Source organism: Athalia rosae, chromosome 7 (genome assembly GCF_917208135.1).
Source record: "Athalia rosae chromosome 7, iyAthRosa1.1, whole genome shotgun sequence".
In the NCBI taxonomy this organism is placed as follows: Eukaryota; Metazoa; Arthropoda; class Insecta; order Hymenoptera; family Athaliidae; genus Athalia; species Athalia rosae.
Genome location: NC_064032.1, coordinates 7,999,104 through 8,012,534, shown reverse-complemented (window position 1 = coordinate 8,012,534; position 13,431 = coordinate 7,999,104). Strand labels below are relative to the sequence as shown.

Here is a 13,431-nt window from a genome sequence, read left to right as displayed (position 1 = left end):
TGCCCAAGGGTTTCGCTACTGCGACCACATGTTCGGCAGGCCCAGTTCACGCGATGATCGACAATCTTCGCCACCGCATTAGTAGGATAGGTGTTCGTCCTTAACAGAATGGCATCTGTTACTCGTGACGGTTTGAGAAGATCGCCTCGAACAAGCCAGTTACTGCAAATTTGGTCATCGAAATCCCAAACTCACTTGCCCTGCCAGCCCTGACGAGACCAAGCTATGCAATGGCGAGACCTCACAGTCGCTCCGAACTTGCAACTGCCCTATGAACGTGGTCAGAAGAATCACGTGCGCTGAAACATTCCGAAGAGCGGCTATCAGCACCATCTTCTCAAACTCAAATAAACCTTATCCCCCTGAAAGTCTGGGTGTGTAAAAGAAACTATTGCTCACTGTATCGGGCAGATGTAGGATACTGCGAGTCTCTGTTCGCATGACCACGTCAATCTTTTCCAGCATTACAACGGATGAAGGCTGCATGATTAAACCATATGTGTACCTTGGAAAGATATACTTCCCAAGTACGTCAATCTTATGCATGGACTTAAGTGGCAACGCTCTAACGCGCTTGATAATCAGCCTAAGCTGTGTCAATTCGAAGCCATCGAGCAGACCCTGCCAGGGAGAGAACTTCGCACCAAGGTATGTAAACACCTCATCGGAACTCGTGTACGGTACTACGGCTTCACCGTTTACCCTTATCCCCGGATTTCGAAGGAACCAAGTCTTCCCTTCAGGGACGTACTCGAATGACAGGCACTTGCCCATTGAAAGGCTTATGCCAAGTCTAGTCAGGTAGTCTCCCACCAACCGGAGCTGCCTATCGGCTGTGGACACGTCCTTACCGACGACCGTTATGTCATCAGCAGAGGCAAGGACTGAGAGATTCTCCCCCTCAACATCCACGCCAACGGCCATGCTTTGTAGCTGTCGAATAAGGGCTCGATAACGAGGTTGAAGAGCAGTGGTGAGAGCAAGTCTCCCTACTTAACTCCTCTTTTCAAGGTAATATATATGTAAGTCGGCAGGCTTACGGTTAGGAGAAAATGCAGGCTGGTTAAGTGTTGCAGAGTATACTGTAATATATTATACAGATAAGATTGACAATCATTATTATAATTACGGATGCACCACGCTATAATACCTGAATCACTCATACGACCAGGATTAAAGTGATTACTTAATCCCCACCGACAATACTATAATATATTGAAGTTGAACACTCCGTTTGCGTCAAGTGTCTCTCCTGGTGTCGATAGTGCGTGGTGTTTAAATACGCCGAGACTCTTGTGGTCGCAGAGAGAGGGAAGTCTGAGACGACCCAATGGATTCAAACTTACATATATATCCTCGCCATCCTGCACCTTAATGACCGTACTACAGCCTTGGTTCATGCCCGAGATGTATTCGGGGACCAGTTGCGGGACATCTTTCCCAATCAGGCATTCTTTGATAGCGGAGTGCGGAAAAGTATCAAAAGCCTTCAAAACATCGAGAACCGATATGACACCGCCTGCACACTTCACTCGCTTCAGGGCTGCACACAACGGTTGTACATTTAGTAGCACCTATTCTCTCGCGTAAACCCTTTCTGTCTGCAAAACTGCACGACATACGACCGTAGCCTCCGATCAATTATGGACGAGAATATCCTACTGATCATCGAACTGTCGGTAATCGGTCTCCAATTTCTTGGATCCTGTGTGACCTTGCCGGCCTTGGGGATGAGAGTAGTTCGATTGACTCTCCAGGCGCTTTGATACAGCTGACCCAGGAAGAGCACATTCAAAAATGCTGAAAGGGCAATACAGATATCTTGCCCCATTAGATTTGCCTTCACAATCCCATCCAGACCCACATCCGAGCCATTTGGGATCTTGAACAATCTTCTGCCAATTACGAATGGGGATACAGGTGTGAGCACACGTTCGATAGAAATGAACTCCCCGCAAAATTTACGGGTTCCCAATTCTGGCCCAACCTGTCCTTACAACTCCTCATAGAGCTGTTCGAGTTTCGCCACATCTGGTCACACTGACGGCGCCAAAGAAGTGTAAGATCGTTGGCTACCACCATTTCGGTCAGTTTCTTTGGGCACTTGTCCCATAACATTTGGCATCTGGCGAAGACAAATCTTCGGCGGCCTACCTACTCGACCGCCGTACGTCTAGAACGGCGGGGCCCAGAGATCGCCTCTTCAGCACGGTTGTTCGATGTGCCGGACTCAGTGCGTTCGATTGGGGTTCGATAGAGTATTTTGGCAACGAGCTCGTCATACATGGCATCCACAGCCCCCATAGATTCGAGTTGATGATACCTTGCAGACGGCCCAGCCAGTCGTTCCAGGATCACTACATGATCACTACATACCTCCCTAACAATCAGCCGTTTCCAGCCGACGTTATCAGAAGGCGCTATGTGTTCGACAGAGTGTGGCCGTTGTTCTAGTCCACCGTGACAGCCCTGCACGCCAACCCTCTGCTGAAGGCTGGCAAGCTGATCTACCTCCTCGTCGGAAGAGATCAGATCAGACGGGGCATCATTCGAATTATTGCCCTGAATCTGATCAACAGGCTTTGCAACGTCAAGTTCTGCTCTGAGTGTGGCCTCACGAATACGCCTTCGGGCATCACCAATTTGCTTGTTAGCGCGCCCTGGAAAGTGTTCAGCGATCTCCACGTTCACGAAACGGTCTGCTGCGTAACGCTGTTTAAGCGTGATATAAGTTGAAACTGATCGTCCGTCCACAACAGAGGCCTACGGCCCGCTAGCCCCACAGGATGATTCGCTAAGCGCGCACGTTCCTCGTTTCTCATGACCGGGTGCATATGACGCTCGTGTTGCGGTGAAGCTCTTTGTGTAAGGAAAGAGTCTATGCAGTGATCACAGACGTGCGAAAGCACCTCATTTGGCCGTTGGTCAGGACATTTTGGGACATGACAACTCCAAGCGTGGACACTACTAACTGATTTGTTACATTCAGGGCATTTTCACGTGGGTTCGACGTTGGAGTGCATATGTCATAATCGTGATTGTCAGCCTCGCCCAAATTTGGTTCGAGGCTTGTGTCTGAATCGGGGGTTTATCTCATGTCTAATGTCGGCAGCAACGAGTTGACGCTGAACCTGCCGACAAGTTCGCACCGGCTAACCGAGGTGCGTGGTGCTTATGGTAGCCACTCTCCTCATCATTTCTCTTGCACTTTGACGAGAACACTCCGCCACGACCACCGGCCTCAGGGAATGCTCCTGACCAGTAGCCGCCTCCGAGGCTTCAGGCTTTTGACAGTCCATAATTTCGGTAAGTACTCGATAAGAAAGGCCTCCCCCACGTGCTGGGAGCCATTAACGGCGGCCTTCACCGGGGCATTTTGAGCTGCTCCTCACCACTCGAATCACTCTGCTCGAGTATACGCCAAAAAAGTAGTGCTTCTGGTTGTGAGAAAACCTTAGCGCGAAATGGGAGCCCCTCATGGCTCCCATCGTTCATTCGTACATAACCAAAAGTACGTTTCTGGCAAACCCAGCAATTGGCAACATATTAATATGTTTTCTACGGCCGGAGCGGTAAACATAAAATTTCAAGATATTAGTAGTTTTCATAGTTAGTGCACTAAGGTAGTCATTATGTGGCTGGGACAATGTTTTTAGCATGAGTCGTAGGGGCACGGGCCTTCGTACATGTGCCCCTACGACTCATGCTAAAAACATTGTCCCAGCCACATAATGACTACCTCAGTGCACTACTTTGAACATTATTTTATTCAATAAATGCTCGATAATCGCGATTTTTTATAGTCTGCGAACAAAGTCCTGTGGCTGTTTAGCGACACGGCGCAAACATGGAGATTATTTTAAAAATAAGGAAAGTAAGGTTGTTTCAAATGATATCAAGTATAGATTTTTGAATAAATTTTTTATATAAATACAGCACTTCAATTAATTAAATAACTGATTATTTCAATAATAAACAACACCACGTGATATGACACAGTACTTAATGTAAATCCAAGTATTTATTGTACTATCCATTCAACAAATATTTCGGCTAAGAATATTAGGGACTTAACTTGCTTGTATGATAATTGTAGAGCGCAGATAACCTACGAGTCTCTATTATTAGGCGCCTTTGAATTTATAGCTGTTCCTACTGCTCCTATAATAGCGCTATTAAAGGACGCCGGTGGAAAACGAGGAAATCTGTTTTGATTTTTTACTGTTACTGAACGCCGGTCGATAAACAGCCACTTAGGGGTTTGCTTCGCAGACATGAGAAAGCGCGATAATCGGGCATGCGTTGAATAAACATATATTTCACGTATGTATCATCATGAATAATCACTTCGGACTTTGAAAAATGCGCCTCACATATACATGAATTGCGTTCCAAAATTTTCCTGGTTTGTGTATACACAACGATTTTCCATTTCTCAAAAAGATGCTCATTCTAGATTCAATATGACATTAGTATGATCTGTAACGTGGTATCTCAGAATTCCCCGTTACAAGGCACGTAGTTTAGGAAAAGAACCAGAAAGCCAAGTCAATCGCAAAAACTAACCGGCTCCGAGGGCTCAGGCTGGCGTCCCATGATCCGCAATTTTTTCCGGACCCGGAGATCCGGAATCTAGTTATTTTTCACAGCGCCAATCAGAGGCGTTCCGGTTATACCGTTCCGTGCCCGCCACTTGCAGTTGTGAAATGTCAACGGAATTCTCGTGCTGTGTGCATGTGTGCACCATAACAATCGCCACAAAGATCAAGCTTTTTTCTTCACGAAAATGAATTCATCTGTAGGTCCTGTAAGTAGGCAATTGTTCATGAGAAAAAACCCAAAAAACAATCAATAAAATCTCATTTTTCTCCAGACATTACAAATAATCTCATTCATAACCTTCAATTAATGGACATTTGTTTCACAAATCATTTTCTACAGCCTGTTAAGTGTGGATACTGCGGTTGGCTAATACAAGGATGTAACAACATCATAATGCACAAGTGCTTAGAGCACTATAATGAGTACATCCACTATCTGAAAGTTGATGACAATTTCGTTGTAACATTGAGTAAGTTCATTCATGTTATCTATTTTCAACTCGATAGAGTATAGACCATCGTGTCATCATCAATCATATCATATAATTTTGCAGTACCAAGGCCAGATGCCACACAAAATGCTGTCAGCACACAAGATCCAGCTACCACAGAGATTGTCAGTTATCGACAAACAGCAACGGAAGGGGTTGACAATGACCCGAATTTTGATGAGCGCCTCATCGATGCTGTTTCCGAAAGACCTGCACTCTACAACATCAGACTTCCTGTGAAAGACAGAACAAAATTAAAAATGCAATCACTGTGGTTGGAAGTCAGCAATGTCTTAGGAGGTTTGTACTAGTATTAATAATTGAACAATTGGAGCTGGCTAGTGTGTATAACCTATTATTTCTGCCAATAATCACTCTCTCTGATTGTGAGTAGTCAACCAAGAACATAATTCATCAAATATTATAGGCACAACCCCGGAAGATGCAAAGAAGAGATGGCAATATTTGCGTGATTGCTATATTAAGGACAAAAACAAGCAGCTGAAATACGTACCTAGTGGGTCTGCAGCTGATCCTTCAAAAAAAACTTCATTTCGCTTTTACGAACGAATGAGATTTATAAGCGACCAATTACCAAATACAGAGTATGTATAGAATGCTCATTATCAATATTATAAAAATTCCGGAATCAGAAAAAAGAAGATGTTCTCATCGGATGTTATTTATCACTTGACAGATCTGTTAGTAATTTAGCTGAGCCACAATCACCTCAAGATAGCGGCCGCTTCAGCTTGTCACCCCAAGGGAACGTCGAGTTGCGCACTGTTCTTCCCGGTCCATCATCAACGTCATCCACAACCTCTTACACGTCAATACGCCCTGAACGTCACACAACAATGTCACCTACGCCACCTCCTAGAACTCCGACGCCAGGCAGCAAAAGTGAGTATATAGTCCACGTAGATCATTGCTTATTTTTTCATGCCTTTTTCTTTTACCTGAATATATTTTTTATTTCTTATAGAGCGCAAAACAGACGATAGTAATGCAAGTGTGCGTTCTGCATTACTAACTGCTTTGCAGCAGCCTGTGCCACAGCCAGATGCGGTTGATGGCATACTGATGCGACTAGGTGAAGGTCTGCGGAGACTGCCATATCGCGAAAGAGCAGCGTTAGAAATAAAGTTTTTGACGCTACTAATGGAAGCTGAAGGTAGACTGAATTTACCAGAAGTCCCTTGACAAACGGATGGATTGATGCCTTCCACAACAAAGTATTTTTAAGGATTTTCTTACTTCAGGTCAATTACGTATGCTAGGTTAGGTCTACTACTACTATCAACTAGTTTTATATTCTCGTTATTACTGTTATCAATTTCTGAGACAATACAAATTGAGTGATTGAAATCTTTTTTCCGTTCATTCCAGGTCCCCTTCCTATTTTTGTATACGTGTTCAGTGTGCTTCTGTCTTTTACGCTTAGATGAAAACACATTAAATACAGGTTTTGAGGTTCATAATTAATGCTATTAAATTAAAGACAGTATACCTATATGCGAGTCGATCAGTCTTTACTCAGGTTAGAGATACATAATGTTAAATTACTATATTACAAAAAATACTATATTAGAAGTCGTTCCTCATGACTCTCTCCCATTGCCAGGGCACTGCACCCTCACCTTCGAAAAAATTCGCGTATTGCTCCCTGACTCGTGTTGCATGAACGCTGTGTGATGCCAAACCAGCATTTTCTATGTCACGGAGGGCATAAGAACCGGCGCTACGTTCTTCGGTGCTTAGGATGGAGTAAAATCTCTGTGCAGTGGGCATTTCAGCTTCATGTGAAATTATGTAATTGTGTAAGCAGCATGTTGCTTGAACAATTTTTGTTGCGGTGGACATGGATGCAATAATTGGCCGACGATAAATTCTCCACTTCGCTGACATAATTCCAAATGCACTTTCTACCACTCTTCGTGCCCTGCTCAGCCTATAATTAAAAACCTTTTTCGTTCTATTTAGTGCAGAACTCCGGGGATATGGTCTCATCATATATTTAGACAGTGGGAAAGCTTCATCGCCGAGCAATACAAAAGGCAAAATTGGTCCACTGCTGCCATAAACAGATTGTGGCGGAGGAAGTTGAAGTGAATCCTCTTCGAATCGTTTGCCAATATTGCTAGTCCGGAATATACCCCCATCGCTTCGGCGTCCTTCAGCACCGATGTCGATCAGAGTGAACCGATAGTGTGCATCGCTGCATGCTAGCAAGACCAAACTGTGAGTCCCCTTGTAGTTGTAGTACATTGAACCACTGTTCGGTGGTGCCTGAAATGAAAAAATGAAAAACAAACTTTTTGAGTGCAACAAAATTCCAATGACCCACATATAGCTATGTCGTTCACAAGGTGCAAGCAGGTGCCTCGAGACTGACTACCTAAATTGATGACAAATACTCATGCATATAATTGTACCCAATGATACGTTTACTTACTTGCAGTACTACATGTTTGCCATCAATAGCTCCTATACAATTAGGGAAGTTCCACTTTTCATTAAAGCTCTCAGCTATTGCTTTCCAATTATTTACATTCGGCGTCAAAAATACTGAATCCTTCAAAGTGTTCCATATTTTGTCACAACCTTCTTTTACAATTTTGGAAACGGTGTTGTGTCCAACCCGAAAAGCATAAGAGATTGACATCATGCTGTCGCCCGATGCTAAATAACGAAGGGTAATTTCCAATCGGGTTCTGGCAGGAATCGGGTCACGAACCACAGTTTGTTTTGTTAGGCCAGGTTCCAGCACAGTAAATAACTTATTAAAGAGTTCCGGTGTCATTCTAAAGTAATTGATGTATTTCTCTTTGTCAGCTGATTCCATTTCTTTGACCAAATTGTCACTTGCACCCTGTCGTAATCGGCATTCTGTTGTGAATATTGGGCGGACCCAGAAATTTCGTTGGCAATCACCTCTCTCTGGGTTCAAAGTCTCATAAATATGAATTAAACTTAACAATTTACGGCGCATAACTTCTCTCTGCCAGATGTTCTTAACTGCTTTCCACTTAACCCAAATAGTTCCAATATATAACAACACAGTTTCAGAATCCATTTTTGCTGTATTTTCACTGTATGTTTTGCATTTACATATGTTTCTTGGATGAAATGTATACAAAATCGCCCTGACGAAGCGTGATCACATATATAGTATGCTTGTATGTATGGGTAACATAATTTCCGTTATTTTTAACTACCCTTGTCCCACGGCACGGAATTCACTCCGCCGGAATTGCTGGTATCCAATCACAGTACTACTTTTTGAACTCAGCGCCGAAAGGAAACATATTGATTCGCCGGCGACGCTTCCGTGAACGTTCCGTCCACGTAAAATGCGCTTCATGTGACACGGGGATATAAACGTCCCGCAAATAGTTTGACCGGAACGCCTCTGATTGGCGCTGTGAAAAATAACTAGATTCCGGATCTCCGGGTCCGGAAAAAATTGCGGATCATGGGACGCCAGCCTCAGTAAGGCCGCTGTCCCATGGACTCCGTATTCGTTGCGGAGTTATTCCGGTCAACCGATCCGCAATCTAGGGTTTTTCCAAGGGCCAATCAGCGACGTTCCGGTCATTTTGTTCCGTGTACATTGCGGGCATTCGTAAAATTTTACGCAACGAGTCGATTGCTCAGAATAAAACAAGTAAACTAACCTTAAACAACAAAGCGAACTCAAGAATAAAATAAATTTGTAATAATAAAAAATACGGCATCGCATGCAAGAAGTACACAATGAACCAGTCCATCGATCCCGTAAGTTATCATACAAAAACTACGGTAATATAATATTATAACTTATCAGAATAGCTTAACCAATATAATAAGTATATTGGGCACCGAAACATTATGTCTTGTTTGTCAATTCTACTGACCTTCAATCAGGAATTTATGCTACTGTTGTGATTGACAGCCCGTCAAGTGTGGATATTGCGGATGGCTGATAGGGGGTTGTAACAATATTATTCAGCACAAGTGCTTCATGCACTTCACTGAAGAAAATGACCTGCTCCACGTTGATGACAATTTTGTTGTAACTTATAGTAAGTTGGTTTACTTAAGTATCGTCATGCAACATCGTCATTTCTATGAACATCTATTGGTATTTGCACATTTTTGCAGTCCCGAGGGTGGATACTATCTCAACAAATACGCAAATAACTACCGACGAGACCTCCCAAATTGAAGGAAGAGATGAAATTTTGATACAAGCCGTATTCATGAGACCTGCACTTTATAATATCAAGCTGCCCATCAAGAAGCGAACAAAACTTAAAAAGGATGCACTGTGGCTAGAAGTTGGCCAAGCGCTTGGAGGTTTTTTTTTTAGAAATTATTATCAATGTGACAAAACATCAGTTTTTCGTAGCTGCATAATTATAAGTAGGGGCTGTAGGCTCTGGTCACAGAACTATCTCTGACAGAGGAGTCTCGACTCTTTTATAAAACATCCATTGAGTCAGAACAGGAGAGAGACGAAATTTACATCAATGACTGTATTGAATGTTATCACAGGAACAATGACAACTGAGGCGATCAAGAAGCGATGGCAATATTTGAGGGATTGTTTCACCAAATCGAGAAATAAACTTATGAAGTACAAGCCAAGTGGGTCTGCTGCTGACATTTTGAACAAAGGAAAACAATGTTTCCGGTTCTATGAGCAAATGAGTTTTTTATGCGACTCGCTACCAAGCATTCCGTACGTACATTTTGATTTCATTAATGATCAGAATTGCCAACAAAATCGTGTCTGTACTGTATGATCAAATTGATGTTTTATTTCCTAGAACTGTGAGTAATATTGAGCCATCTTCAACCGCAGCCGCCACCTCAGATAATAGTGGATGTTCTAGTGTTCCGCCTAACTGCAACATTTCGTATGTTTCTCCTGCTACTTCGTCAGGGGGATCGACATCTTCGTCTATTGACCCATTCGATGTAGTGAATAATTCAATGAGGTCACCACCACCACCCTCAAGGACTCCAACACCAGGAGCAAAAAGTAAGTACATCTAACATAAAAACTTTGGATCACCTGTTTTTTTTCTATATTTCTACTAATTTTATAAAATCCCGGGTCAAAATTACTAGGTATATTGCAAAGAATCAAATTTCAAAGTCCCTGCATCCGATACACCGATGACTTGTTAACTGATTTGAATTTTAGGGCGAAAGACCACAGCTGACAATAACGTCGAATTGCGATCTGCACTAGTATCTGCATTGCAAGAAAAAGTACCACAAACAGATGCAGTGGACGGGTTCCTGGCTAGGCTGGGCGAAGGCTTGCGGAGGATTCCGTATCGTGAGAGATGCCGACTAGAAATTAGTTTCCTAACCCAGCTGATGGAGGTTGAAGATCAATTAAATTTACCAGACTGAAATTCTATGCTTCAGAACTTATTTTTGGACATGTTTTGAAATAGAGTTGTACTTCTTTTGCTGACTATTTCTTGAAGTATGAGCTTCTTCACACCCCATCCTAGCTTTTGATAACTCTTCACCTAAATGGGAAACTTAAATCTTAACTCTGAAGTATTTCAAAACGGTGGAGAAATTATAATCGGGAAAACAATTTATTGATACATATTTATAGATTTAGAGCTATTGGGTAAGCAAGCGGTAGACAAACCAAGTTTTTGCACAAGCCGAATCATTTAACAATGTTTTAAAAATCGTTCTGCATTGCTCTCTCCCATTGCCAGGGAACTGCACCTGCGCCTTCGAAAAAGGTAGCATAGTCTTCCCTTATCTGTGTTGCATGTCGACTGCGTGTGTGTGGTCCAAGATATTGGATGTCAGAAAGCCCAAGGGAGGTTGCACACCGTTCATCAGTGCTTAAAGTTGAATAAAATCTTGGCCGCAAAGGCGTTTCTGCCTCGTACGATAATATATAATTATGGAGGCAACACGCTGCTTGCACAATTTTCTTAGCAGTGGGTACAGATGCCTCAATTGGCTTACGAAAGATCCTCCATTTTGCTGCAAGAATACCAAATGCGCTTTCAACCACTCTGCGAGCCCTACTGAGCCGGTAATTAAAGACTTTTTTTCTCCGATCTAATGCACGGCTTCGAGGATAAGGTCTCATCATGTATTCTGTGAGCGGAAAAGCTTCATCAGCCACAAGAACATATGGCAAGATTGGTCCATCACTGCTAACAGCTCGAGATGAAGGTAGTTGAAACCGATCTCCCTTAAACGTACCACCCATCTCACTATTTCTGAAGACCCCGCCATCGCTCTGACGACCTTCTGCTCCAATATCCACTAATGTGAAGCGATAGTGCGCATCACTACACGCCAGCAGTACTATGCTGTGACTGCCCTTATAGTTATAAAATGTGGAACCACTATTTGCTGGAGCCTATTAAAAAATACCGGCATCAATATGTTTATCACATCATCACAACTAGTTAAACGGGTACCTCGCATATACTCACTTGCAGCGTGACGTGTTTCCCATCAATAGCCCCAATACAATTCGGAAAATTCCATTTTGCTTCAAAATCTTCTGCTACAGATGTCCAATTCTCTGCGTTGTCAACCAAGAATACTGTGTCTTTTAAACATCGCCAAATTTCTTCACAACCTTCAGCAATAATTTTAGATGCAGTATTGTTTCCGATTCTAAAGGCAAATGAAATTGATACCATACTGTCCCCGGATGCCAGATAACGCAGTACGATTTCGAGTCGAGTACGAGCTGAGATTGGAGTACGCACTACCGTCTTTTTTGTCAAGTTGGGTCCTGTGAGAGCCAGCAACTTTTCAAAACATTCAGGCGTCATTCGAAAATAGGTAATTTACTTCTCATGATCATGTAACAGCATCTCTCGAACTAAGTTATTGCTTGCACCCTGGCGAAGTCGACTTTCCAATTCGAATATCGGTCGCACCCAAAATCTGCGAGGTCGTTGGTGTTCTTCAGCCTCCATAAATTCGTGCATCGTCAATAACTTCAACAACTTTCTGCGCATAATTCGCTGCTGCGAAGGCTGCCGAATTTTACGCCACTTTATCCACAAAACAGAGATGGATATCAATAAAGTTTCTGCATCCATTATTATCACGCAGGTAATGAATTGATAATACTCTGTAATAGAGTTGAGGCGTTGACTGATGATTCAGTTAACGGTTGAGGTAATGCTGTTCGTGTTCACGTCACTTTAATGCTCGCTCTTCTCGTTTGTTATTATTCTTCTGTTGATATGTGCTGTCAATATTTGTGTTGTCTTTTTGCTTTTACGGATATGGTCCGGTGTTTTCAAGTTCGTCTGGCACATGATTGCGGACTGTACGCTCTCGGAACCTCATCATCAAATCAAAATCGTGCATTTCGAATTGTGCGCCAGAAGGAGACACTGCAATTGGCAGAACATTGTTACGTCCGTAAAAATTTCGGACCATGGGAGAACGGCATTTAAGAAAGCCCGGAGTCGAGAATGCCGGAGCGCTGCTGATTGGCTCTTGGAAAAACCCTAGATTGCGGATCGGTTGACCGGAATAACTCCGCAACGAATACGGAGTCCATGGGACAGCGGCCTAAGGATAGATTTTAAGATACGCCAATCACCTTTTGTTGATCACTCCCGCATGCATTCCGGACGGACGAGACGGATCAAAGACCTCCGCTACTACCGATCGCCACATCACGATTGCGGTCTGCTCAACGGGTCAAACCCTGACGTTCACAACTACCCTATGATTAATGAAGTGCATCCTAACGTAGCTTCGAGATCTAACGAGGGCTAATACTGCCACGAACTACCGACCAGAGATATCAGCAGCCCCCTGAGCGATGTATAGGAACGAGGATACGGTCTTTCTTTCGTATATCGGATCCTCCTGCCAGTCCGACAAGGAGAAGAAGACTCCCGACCACTACATGGGGGTCACGGGAGCAGGCGTATAGGGCGGCGTGAACTGAGTAGCGTCATTACCTCCCGCCCCGTGACCGGCCAAACTGGAGCTGGACCATAACCGGACATCTGCCGTTCCAAAAGTTGTTACCGTCCCGGAAGTAATCTAGAACTCCCGGTAGACGTTCCTACCGAGGGCGCACAGCACTTGCGTAGGCCTACATGGACCTTCGGGTTTAGTATTTCATAGAGAACAACGAATTTGGGTTATTGAGGTACCGGCGTTCTTCCGATGAGGTCTTGAGTTCCTTCACTGGAAGGCGCCCGAAAGCAGGCGACCGGCTGGGCGAGTAATGGATGAGAGGAGAGAATAGCGAGACAAGGAGCAGCAGCATCGTGACGTCAGAGGGGCGGACACCTGCGAGTTGGATCCGCGATCAATTATCACGTGAA

At 43.7% G+C, this 13,431-nt stretch overlaps 4 protein-coding genes across 5 annotated transcripts; 2 read left to right on the top strand and 2 right to left on the bottom strand.

Annotated features, from left to right (window-relative positions):
• Positions 1-4,580: 4,580 nt before the first annotated feature.
• LOC105688816 lies at positions 4,581-6,460 on the top strand. Its single transcript, XM_012405367.4, has 6 exons — positions 4,581-4,807; positions 4,942-5,071; positions 5,156-5,392; positions 5,520-5,697; positions 5,790-5,995; positions 6,078-6,460. Exons 1-6 carry the CDS (start codon positions 4,787-4,789, stop codon positions 6,293-6,295), a joined length of 990 nt encoding a protein of 329 aa, XP_012260790.1. The 5' UTR covers positions 4,581-4,786; the 3' UTR covers positions 6,296-6,460.
• A 143-nt stretch (positions 6,461-6,603) lies between these two features.
• LOC105688795 (protein ANTAGONIST OF LIKE HETEROCHROMATIN PROTEIN 1-like) lies at positions 6,604-8,579 on the bottom strand. The gene is made up of 2 exons (XM_012405346.3): positions 7,548-8,579; positions 6,604-7,381 (listed from the first exon to the last, which is right to left on the bottom strand). The coding sequence occupies exons 1-2, from the start codon at positions 8,166-8,168 to the stop codon at positions 6,680-6,682; spliced, it is 1,323 nt and encodes a 440-aa protein (XP_012260769.2). The 5' UTR covers positions 8,169-8,579; the 3' UTR covers positions 6,604-6,679.
• Positions 8,580-8,595: 16 nt separating this feature from the next.
• On the top strand, positions 8,596-10,565 carry LOC125501670. 2 transcript variants are annotated; one of them, XM_048657999.1, is made up of 6 exons: positions 8,596-8,869; positions 8,999-9,156; positions 9,236-9,430; positions 9,629-9,815; positions 9,904-10,118; positions 10,284-10,565. In XM_048657999.1, exons 2-6 carry the CDS (start codon positions 9,096-9,098, stop codon positions 10,496-10,498), a joined length of 873 nt encoding a protein of 290 aa, XP_048513956.1. In that variant the 5' UTR covers positions 8,596-8,869; positions 8,999-9,095; the 3' UTR covers positions 10,499-10,565. The 2 variants fall into 2 exon arrangements, with proteins under 2 accessions (XP_048513956.1, XP_048513955.1); XM_048657998.1 differs by having other exon boundaries at positions 8,597-8,869; positions 9,027-9,156.
• A 108-nt stretch (positions 10,566-10,673) lies between these two features.
• Positions 10,674-11,918, bottom strand: LOC125501669 (protein ALP1-like). The gene is made up of 2 exons (XM_048657997.1): positions 11,560-11,918; positions 10,674-11,483 (listed from the first exon to the last, which is right to left on the bottom strand). The coding sequence occupies exons 1-2, from the start codon at positions 11,905-11,907 to the stop codon at positions 10,785-10,787; spliced, it is 1,047 nt and encodes a 348-aa protein (XP_048513954.1). The 5' UTR covers positions 11,908-11,918; the 3' UTR covers positions 10,674-10,784.
• Positions 11,919-13,431: the final 1,513 nt, after the last annotated feature.